General features: G+C 37.9%; 1 protein-coding gene across 1 annotated transcript in view; it reads left to right on the forward strand.

Annotated features, from left to right (window-relative positions):
• The window catches only part of SMC1B (structural maintenance of chromosomes 1B), a gene marked incomplete at both ends in the record, with an annotated part of 34177 nt that extends 28246 nt beyond the window's left edge, over nucleotides 1-5931 (forward strand). The window contains 6 exons of the mRNA XM_079549122.1: nucleotides 306-462; nucleotides 1208-1362; nucleotides 2172-2323; nucleotides 2557-2626; nucleotides 5456-5566; nucleotides 5830-5931. Of these exons, the coding sequence (XP_079405248.1) occupies nucleotides 306-462; nucleotides 1208-1362; nucleotides 2172-2323; nucleotides 2557-2626; nucleotides 5456-5566; nucleotides 5830-5931 (747 nt within the window). The remainder of the gene's footprint in view (nucleotides 1-305; nucleotides 463-1207; nucleotides 1363-2171; nucleotides 2324-2556; nucleotides 2627-5455; nucleotides 5567-5829) is intronic.
• Between the last annotated feature and the right edge of the window lie 5380 nt (nucleotides 5932-11311).

Genomic DNA, 11311 nt, shown 5'->3' on the forward strand with positions numbered 1-11311 from the left:
CCTGTATTGTAACTTCTGATGGATATCTAGGCTGAAGAGAAGTTTTTATTGTCAAAGGATTTGTAAAACAATACTTAGGACCTAGTAGATTGACTCTGTGAACTATGACTCTGGATAGGGAGCATTAGATGTTGGGTTTTTTTTAGTTTTGTTTCTAGATAGAACTATCAGATGAGTGGAGTGCTTATCCAGAAACCATGACTGCTTGTTTTATACATGGAAATGTCTTAGCCTAAAAGCAAATCTTATGATCTGAAGTTTGTTTTGTTTTGTTTTTTCTCTGTTGTTGTTGTTTATTTCTTTAGGACCTAGAGTCTGATAAAGAGATAGAGGCTCATCTGAACCAGATTCAGCAGGAAATAAAATCTAAGGAGAGCATCTTAATGAAGACAGCTGTTCCGAACCTGAGAGCAGTAGAGAAATTACAAATAGCTCGGACCAAATTCCAAGAATCAATGGAAGGTAACAGTGAGTCTTCCTTATTGTTTCTTTAATGGCCTTGAAAGTTCTTGCCCTAATTAAAATTCCTTTTTATGGGGTTGGTCCTGCTGTTTTTGCTACTTTCAGGTATTAAGGTATTTCTTGTGCTTTAAGTGTTTATCCTCAGTTGTCTTTTAACTATATTTAAACAATTTATTAATATATACTCTGCAATATTTCATTGAAACACAGTTGAAATGATTAGCAAAAATCACTTTGCAGAAGTGGTTACAAGTAATTTCTTGACCAAATGACATTGTGAAATATTTTCTTAAAAGGACTGACCTTAATTGTAAAATCATTTTAATTTTTCTTAATTAGAAGGTTGTCCAGAATCTCAGACATAAGCATCACTGTAAAATTACCAATGTCCTCAAAGAGAATTGCATTGAATTACTACCAAATTGAAGGAGTTCTGAATCTGTAACCAGTAAATGCTTGGGCTGCTTAAGGCCATGCTGCCTAGAGAAACAATTAGAAAGAAAAACTTTGTTGCTTCAGAACAGTGTGGCATAGAATATACTGAATATATGTAACTTTCCCATTTTGGAGGCCACCAATTAAAATCTGGGAGGAAACTCATAATGTTGGTGTGCTGTCTGTTTGTGTGTTAGAATTGTTTCTGTAGTATTTTCCTTGATGCTTGCTGTGGGACACAGTCCACTTATTTTTTCTGTATATTTTCTTAGAGTCTTATTATGAAATAATTTTAGAATTTTTTTCATAGCTTTTGAGACCAGCAGAAAGGAGGCCAGAATATCCAAGCAAGAATTTGAAGAGGTGAAAAAAAGGAGATATGAACTTTTTAGCCAGTGCTTTGAGCATGCATCCATAGTTATTGATCAGGTCTACAAGAAACTTTGCAGAAACAGTAGTGCACAGGTGTGTCATGTTCTCTGGTACTTGGCTTAAAATGCCTCCAGGAGGCTTTGCTATGCAGAATTAGAAAACTTAATCTGCACACTGTGATTGTTGTACTTCAAAAGAAACTACTGCCTAAGAAATTGTACACATACACAGGTTTGCTGCTGGCTTCTCCACCAGTTCTCTTCCATTACTTTTCAGTAGAGAAAGAAATGCCATTCCATTCACAATGATGACCAAGGAATGTATGAGAAACATACAAGGAGCTACAAGATTATTTTTGCTAGCAGTGATTTGCTAACTGTCCGTATATGTGAAATAAAAACATTTGAGGTATTTGCAGTGGCATAGAACTAGAAGTTGCTTTGCAAGATACTTGACATGTATACAGCCTGAATAACAACAAAAGGCATTTTCTCAGTGGAGAAAAAGAGGAAAGTATGCATTACTTCCAAAAAAACAAAGGTGCTGCAAAGACTGTACTTCTTATTTGCGTGACTGTTTATCAAAGAAGTTGCTTTAAATCAGTGCAAATGTAGCATTGAGGTTTTTTGAAAGTTTGTTTCAAAAAAAAAAAAAAAAAAAGGAATATGTGGACCATTTCCAAAATGGTTTTGTTAATTAGCCTTCTTCATCATTCATCAAGAGGAGTATTCACTGGGAGGTTTAATAGTGTTAATATTCAGAAGCGATGAGAAGCTTCATCCAACAAGTGAAGTTGATTTATCAGCTTCGAGCATAGCTCAGTCAGTATTTAAGTCTAAAAAATGCACATCACAACAATATTATAAGTGTCACTATCAACATTGAGATGTATGCATTTCCAGGCATTCCTTAGTCCTGAGAATCCTGAGGAGCCTTACCTGGAAGGCATAGGCTTTAATTGCGTGGCACCCGGAAAGCGCTTTATGCCAATGGACAGTTTGTCAGGAGGAGAAAAAACTGTGGCCGCTCTGGCTCTTATATTTGCTGTACACAGGTAAAATATTTTGGTATTATACAGGTATTTAGCTGTATAAGTGACAGGAAGAATGCATACTTAAACGTGTTAAAAATCTGCTAGTACTGTATCTTAATATTTACAAAAATCTTTCATTCTTTACCTGTCATTACTCATTATCAGAATAATTTTTGGTAGTATGACTCACAGTCACTAGAACACTTATCAATATTTTTGCATTTAAATGCAAAACACTGTATTTTCTTTTACAGTTTTCGGCCTGCACCATTTTTTATTTTAGATGAGATAGATGCTGCCCTGGATAACACAAACATTGATAAAGTAAGTTGGTCTCTCTTCCTTTGCCTTTTTAATCTACACATAATGGTATCTTTTGCAGGAGGATGGCTACTTTTCATTAGATGTTACAAGGCTAGAGAGATTTCTTACAGTGTCTTAACCCGTTTGAAAATAACATTGTGTTTAGAACAGAAATACATACATGAGATGTTTGACTAAGGCTAGGTTTTAGTTCCTAAATCTAACAATGTCTTTTAAGCAGTCTTCAGTCTGTGAATTTGAGAAAACAGCAATTCTGTAGAAAATTTGCCCCATGAATGTGTGTGGTGCAATCTAAGACAAAAGCCATCTGGGAATTGCTGATTGGGTTTGTTGAGTTGGAATTTTTAAGGACTTTATATTCCCTTAATTGTAAGAAGCAGAAGGGAGTGTATCTAGGTGTTGAAATTCAATTCTTTATATTACTGGAATATTTTATGTTACTGTCTTACTAAATATTTTCATCTCCATTAATACCAATTAGGGGCTATAACTCCCATTATTTTAGAATTCTTGTTTAATGAAAAAAGCTTCCTGTTGCTCTCTGACTTTATTTTTGCCCTATTGGTAACAGTCACTAGAATGAAAATTTGAGTAGAACAGAGTAGAATAGAATGGAATACAGTACGCAAATATTGCCAACAGTAGATGTTATTTAAGGGAGAAAAAGATCTCCACATGTCTATGGACTTTTTACTGTGGAATTATTCCTTTCTTGATAAAATAAAGCAAAGGGATATTTCTAACAGTATTATTGGTGATGCCAAGTCTTAGTAAAAACTAATGAATCAAATCCATTTCATGAACACAGTTTGTGGTGGTGGTGGTTTTTTTTTTAAATGAACTGTGTTATGCCAAGTACAGTGCAGTTTGCTTTGAAGATACCTCTTCAACCAGCAGCTGGGGAAAGATTAACTAGTCATGCCTGCCAGATAGAGTACCTTCTCAGAGGTTACTGACCCTTCATAGCTCTGTGAAAGCCTTTTCCAAAACCAGACTTCTTAATCATTTGTTGGGATTCAAGCCTGTGAGGGATACCCATAATCCATTACTTCTGAGACGATACACACTGCATTTAACACAGTCCACCATGTTTCAGCAATACTAGATAAGATTGTAATGAAAATAATTACGTGTTGTTAGGCTCCAGCTGTCAATGGCACTGTTGGAAACAAGATTACAAATAAACTGATCACAAAACACCTCCATAATCTACACTTTTTAACAGGATTGTTTTCTATTCATTAGTATTCCAGGACCGCTATGACTTGTCACACCAGTTGAAGATCCTGTGCTCTGCTTATATACTGTGTTTTCTAAATGTTCCTCTTAATTCTGGATTTGAATGTGTTGTGGCTGATGATGTTGGCCACAGTTACCCATGCTGCCTTCACACTCTCCTCTATTATCTTTCTTTTCTTTTATGTATGCATTCTGTGAGGTTCCTGGCTTCTGGTATGTTACCAACTTCCCATACAGATTATGAATCATGCATTAACACAACTGATGACGAGGCACTTCTCTGCAGTTTGCCTCTCCAAGTAGGCATATTCTGATGTATGTGATAGAGATCTCCACTTTATATCTTGGAATGCACTAAGGCAGCATTCCTTTTCAGAATGCTATAGACAGACATGTTTCTAATTGGACAGATTTCTCTTCAGATAAAAAACACATTCTTAGCCTATTAAATGTTTTCAGAAGAGCATTAACAGTTGTTAACCAGTTCCTGTCTGCTTGCACTGGCTGGTGGGGATTACCGAAATGGCAGCTCTTTTCACCCGAGCAACATAAAGCAGGCAAGCTGTGACAAAGGCTGTTACATTTACATATGTGGAGCGTGACTGCCTGTGTGATGCAGGAAAAAGGGTAACAAAATATTGGTTCCCTGAAATAAAACCTTTCACTAGCTCCAACATCTGTGTAGGTGTATGTAGTGTCTTAAATTGCAGAATGAGCAAAATCAACATGGCAGTGATGTGCAAGTAAAATTTATATGCTTCCCTGATCCCTGGGTCTTTCGTAACTCTTTCCTAACCTGTCAGATACAGTTGTTATCAGCCTGATACTAGAAAGCACCAAAACCTTCAGAGGAATTAAATACAGCAAGCGAATAAAACTGATGTATGGAAATGTTTTATGTTGCTAGTACTTCATTGGTAGCTAGTTTTTATGCTTAGAACTAAGAAATCTTTTTCTTCATGCTTTTTCAGTTTTGAGATCTGTTTTAGCAAATCCTTAATAATTTACTTGTACCATAAGATGAATGTTAACGATGTAACTCACTAGTGGCTGTTCTTCCACTGGAAAAAAAAATAACTTCCATCACACAGATAAAACTACAGACTAACTGAAAAAGTGCTTGGGTTTTCTTTACTTAATTCATATTGTGTGTATTGCCTTTTTTCAGTCTCAGGCTTATCACTGAATATTTTTATGTTACTTTGGAGATCATTGAGGGGAAAAAAAAACAGTTGCCATCTGCAGTGAACTTAGTATATAAGCAGTAACTGTCCTTTTGCATTTTTTTCCATACTCAGGAATTTCCACCTCCCTTCCATTTGCATTAGTGCCAATGAAAAATATTTTATGTAACGTTTTTCTGTAGCTTTATACATCAGATTGAATTATAGTTTTCATATACATTTTCAAAAAGCAGCAAATCTGAGGTGTTTCCATAAGGCAATACAATTTATGTCTTAAGATACTTATTTTAACAAATGAATTGCTGAATGTAATGTAGTTCAGTTCTTTCCTCATCATTGCTTAATTATAGTAATTACAGCACAGTTTAATTCTACCAGAACTAACTTATTTGTCTTCATTCCAAAGGTATCAATTTTCATTAGGGAACAGGCACATAAACAATTTCAAATGGTAGTTATTTCTCTGAAGGAAGAGTTTTATTCCAAAGCAGATGCATTGATTGGAGTGTGTCCAGAGGTAACAATTATTACTTATATTTTTGTTAAATAATGCGAGCTGATTCTGTTGCAGTACTGATTTACATCTTAAGAATTAATACAGTGACTCATGTATGAAACTATATTGTTGGATTTATAGAATGTAGATACATGTAGAAATAACTACATGTATTGTCTTGATGAAAAGATCACTTTGGTAACTCAAGCTCATTACTCTAAGACTGTTGCTTACAAAATGCTTAAATCTGACGTTTTAAATTGTATGATCCTTCCCCTTTTCAGCATGATGACTATGTGTTCAGTCGAGTACTGACTTTGGATCTTACCCAGTTTCCAGAGGATGAAGAAGAAACAGAGAATAACAAACGCAGTTCTTCAGAATAAAACATGGATGGATTTAGGGTCAAGGAGGCAGATAGAATTGTGTTTACAGCTGACTGTTAAAAACCTTAAGTTAGAATGTGGTCATTAATAGTTAATAGAAACATATTTACCTTTAAAAAAAAAAAAAAAAAAAAAAAAAAAAAAAGCATTTTCTTCAAGTTTTTGTTTGTTTGTTCTGCTGCCTTAAGATGAATTATAAGCACACTGTTACGGAGCATAAGACTTGTTTTGTTTTTTTTTTTTTATGAGAAGAGATATGTTTAGTTGTATCTCCAGTGCATGCTAACACTGGACTATCTCGAGACCTTTGCAGTCTCTTTTCTATGATATAGCTGCCTCTGTTTACATTCAGGTGAGATTATTTTGCTTTTTTGAAAAAAAAAAAAAAAAAAAAAAAAAAAAAAAAACAAGATACTGGAATATGGCTGTTGCTTTCTGTGATTTCTTGATGACTGTAATACATCAGTTGTCCACTGTGGGATTATGAAAATAGTCAATTTTACAAAAGCTCACCTCCTCTCTCCAGAGGTTTGATGTACCCCGGAAGAAATTCCCAAGGCATTTTCCCCCACCCAGAATGGGAAAGAATAAAACAGGTGTGAGGCAGCTTCCAGACAAGCCTTAGAAAAAGAGCATCTTCTGTTAGTTTGCATTTGAGAAGACTTAATATGTAGATGTCCCAGTGCATTCAAGGTGGATGTGCTTCATCTAAGGATAATGAAGTTGGTTACAGAACAAGTTTGAGAACTAGAATCACTTAATGTGGCTTCTGTTGCACCTTGGTGTTTACTGATGAGCTTTATTTGTCTTGTACTTGCTCCTGATTATTTCTTGCATTCATATACCAGTTTCCTGCAGTCTACCATGGCTGTTATATACTTAGATCTTGTGATGTGTTGCTAATAACAGTGCTTGTTGCACTCAGCAGTTGAGTTTGCTAGGTAAGGAAGGAATAACCTATGCAAACAGATAGACTGTTGCTAGGAAGAATGCTACAATGACATAAATGTGTCCATCCTGCTGTAGACAAAGGTTTATCAAATAGTTACATTGTAGCCCTATTCCATTAAATAAAGTTATTTACTCTGAATATAATCCATGAGTAAGCTTAATTCCTTTGTATTAATGTATTAGGCATGACAGTGCTTTTATTGATGTGAATGATGAACAGAAGGAAAGCAGACTCGTAGTGTTTTTCAGGGACCTTTGATCCATGAGTTATCACACTGTGTTATCAACACAAATAGAGAAGTTTTGCTTTTTAACCATTTACAAAGAACACTTGGTTGAAAGTTTATATGGGCCCACGCAAATACACTGAGAATAACTAACCTGAACATTAAAGACAGAAGTAAAGAAGGCAGTCAGAATCTCAGCCTTTTCCTTGTTCTCAGTGACAATGTTTCGCACTGTTTATTAATTCATTGACTGACAGCTGCATTCCAAATTATGTAGCCAAATAAAAATTATATACCTTTAAACACAGTTTCATCATCATCTATGGGAGACTTACAAAACTATATTAGAGAATTAGGAATGAAAGAGGCAGTCTGTGAGGATGCCTTTGAAAGTCTGGATGTGATGAATTTTCAGCAGGAATGAGAAATCTCATCCTGCAACAAGCCCCAGCACACCAGTATGGTTCTTTGGTATCCACACTAAACCCTCTGAGGGGGTTATAATAGATAGAGGCCATAATGCAACAGGCCACCCAATTGGTGGCAGGTCTGTGGGGGACAGCACCAATGGGCCAGGCACAATGTCTAAATGGAGAGGTCAGAGGTCCATCTATGACCACAACCTTGGAGACCGACCTCTAAAGTAATCCGATATGGATCCATTAAGTAAGCAAATGTTCAATTACCTGATTAGGGCAGGAGTTCCGTTTAAAAAGATTGGCAGCCTAATCAGGTCCTATCACAATTAATCAGACAATTAAAGCAGAAGGAGTTACAATCATAGAACGCATTCCATCAGAGAACAGAAATGTGGAATCTAGTGGATTTCAGTCCCATCAAAAAAGAGTAGGCCTCCTCAAGCAGCCCAGGCAGCTGCAGCTGAGCCATCAGAGGAGAAAGACTTAGGGATTGCCAAACTAATGGCATAACATAGGAGCCAAAATCCCTTGGAACTGTGGCCTCCAGAAGAGGCTGGAGGCACTATGTTGAACTAATGATTCATTGGTCCAGAAAGAATATTCAGCAGGCTGTGGCACTAGTGGAGTAGAAACATCAGTTGTGTCACAGAATCATAGAATGGTTTGGGTTGGAAGGGACCTTTAAGATCATCTAGTTCTAGCCCTCTGCTATAGGCAGGGACAGCTTCCACTAGACTCAAAGCCCCACCCAGCCTGGCCTTGAATGTTTCCAGGGAGGGAACATCCACAACATCACTGGGCAACCTGTTCCAGTGTCTCACAGTAAAGAATTTCTTCCTAATATCTAGTATAAATCTACCTTCTTCCAGTTTAAAACTTTCCCCTCATCCTGTTCCTACGTGCCCTTCTAAACATTCCTTCCCCAGCTTTCCTGTAGGTCCCTTTCAGGTTCTGGAAGCCTCCCTCCAGAGCCCTCTCTTCTAGGCTGAAGAGTCCTAGCTCTCTCAGTCTGTCCTTGTAGGAGAGCTGCTCAAGCCCTCTGGTCATCTTTGTGGCCCTCCTCTGGAGCCCCTCCAAGAGCTTTATTTGCAAACAGCCAGTAGTATAAATTTCCAAAATAGAAACAAACAATTGACAGGAATTCATTCACCCTTCTGTCAGTCTCAGCACATTTAAGCATTCTGGCATGCAGAACAGAAAATGGTATTTTTTAAGGTAATATAAACCAAAGAAAAAGATAAAAAGGATTATACTTTCAAAATCATATACATCTTACAAATCTTATACTAGAGCACTATATAGTCCGACCGTAATGTCTCCTACTTTGCTGTTAAAGAGGTGAAAAAGATTTATGTTCCTGAGAAAGAAAAATATTTTAGCAAAACCAAACTGATACAAAAAATAAAATGTAAGTCTTAACATTTCTTTAAAAAAAAAAAAAAAAAAAAAAAAAGCTTTCCCTTTTTGAAAAACAAACAAAAACTGGTTTACTGGTTTCACATAAGAATCCAAAAGAAATCCAGATATCAGGCACTTCTAGAAAAGCAGCTACATGTACAGAATTTTTGTATCGTGTGTTCTGTAGAACAACTCGGTGCAGCCTAAAAGAAATACTACATTTTTATTACCAAAAACCAAATTACGTATTCAAAATGCTATAAAACAGGCTCAAGAAATTAAAAGAAAACATATTTCTCTCCAAACAAGAAGCTCACCAGTTACTAGAAGGAGTCTAATTAAAAACATCAAGGCGATTAACAATTCCTATTTCTACAATACAGTTTAACACAGAGACGATGCTAAAGCAAGGTTACAAATATTAAAGCAGGCAGCTACGATCCTCGCTGCAAAACCCTGGAAGTTGTCATCTCTAATGTGTCATCTTGTACACATTATTCACGCTAGCTGACCCAGGAGAAACAGAATCATGCTGAAGGATCTGAGCGAGCCAGTTCACTTGAAATCAAACATGAAATGAAATTTCTGATTCTACCTTCTAACTCACTGAAACCGATATATCTAGAAGGCAGAACAAGTTTCAGCTACTTATTCAAAACACATTGTTATAATGAAGAGAAGTTCAGCTAGCAACTATAAATCTAGAACTAAGACACTCAGAAGTTACTTTATTATTATTATTATTATTTTTAACTGTTGTCATCAAAATGGCAGTTGTGTCTCATACTCTGAAATCCATGAAAGCACAGAAATATTTCCCTGAGGCTCTACGTGGTAAATCTGATATATCAGATACAGAAAAACAGAACCTAAATATTCACGATTCTGATCTCGTTTGTTTTACAGTTTAACAGAATGTACTCAGGCAATTCAGCATCTCTCCCCATCCTGAAATCCACGTAGTACAGATCTTTGTCTCTGCTGTTCCCACACAGGATTAGCGAGCTGCTATAACACTCCTTCTCACAAGAAGATCCTTCATCAGGCATAGGATCTCGAATGTCACCCTTCTACAACAATCTCTAAGTACAGAGAACATCCTTTAACTCTCCAACAATCTTCTAAAGCCAGTTTAAATCTAAAGCCTATAACAAACTGCATATTGGCAAGAAACTTTGGCTACAGCGTCATCACTTAGAAATCCCCAAGTTTCATTACATTAATTCTTGTGGCTATGTTTCTTCCTTCATTTTATTATTATTATTTTTTTTTAATATAAGGATGTATTTTTTTTCTTTGGCTTTGAAACACATCTCAGTGTGTGGTTGTGGAAAATGCAGACTGCAGACCCCGATCCCTCAAGAAAGCACCGTGCCAGAGCCTACAGTTCACAAGGCTGCTTGCCAACTCCAAGGTTCACATGCTGAAAGCTCATTTGGAAGCAAGAGGCCTATGTCTGGAAATCATCTGACTAAGAAGGAAAATTAAAACCTCCCTATGACAGAGGGACATCAGCATTTCTGAGGAAAACCAACACGGACCCCATCTGCAAATGAGGTTTTTTGTTATAACAGTATCTCCAAGCTGTTTTCTTTCACTGTCAGTATCCTACAACACGCTGCGCTATGAAGAACTCCGGCACGTTCAGAGCACAGACAACAACCAACTTACAGCAAAACACGTTAAAATCTACAGAACAAACTCCTCTACAAAGGGTTCACAATGCAAAAAAAGATTCACAAAGGAGATGCAAATTGTTTTCTCAGAAAAGGACTGCGTTTTTCCACTACCCCATCCAGCAAAGCGTTTGGGAAGATGCCTCCAAAAAAGCTTCAATAATCACACGTATAACTTGCCAAAACTTCTAAACAGTCGCGTCCCGCGACGCTGCCAACACCAATATTTTAGGCTTTAGTTTTTGCTTTTATCCGTACAGCACCAACACGGAGCAGCCACACGGCTGCCCCCAGCAGAGCTCGTACTAACGGGCACAGCGGTACAGCGGCACTGCACGCCCCGCCCCGAGCCACCTGCTGCGGGCAGCGCCCAGCTGCCCCGCCTCACGCCGCTACAGCGCCCCTCGCGCCGCCCCGCCCAGTGCGTTACCTCAGGGCGGCGGTCTCGCATTGCTTCTTCCTTAGCTTTCCCCGCCGGCTGGGAAACAGCCTCCCCGTGTGCCGTGTTCCGCCGCAGACGGTGGCCGCCCTGAGAAAGCGCAGTGGGGCGGGTGCTGCCCCTGGCCGGAGCCTCCGTCGTCTGCTATGAACTGCTCCCCTCGTCACTCCCTCCCGCTGTTGGTACTGCAACACGTTTTCTCCTTAAACGAAAGGCAGGCAGTCGGAGCTGTCAGCTCAGAGAGGCACCTGAGTTCCACAGAGCTGCTCC

Source organism: Tetrao urogallus (assembly GCF_951394365.1).
Source record: "Tetrao urogallus genome assembly, chromosome: 1".
Taxonomy (NCBI): Eukaryota; Metazoa; Chordata; class Aves; order Galliformes; family Phasianidae; genus Tetrao; species Tetrao urogallus.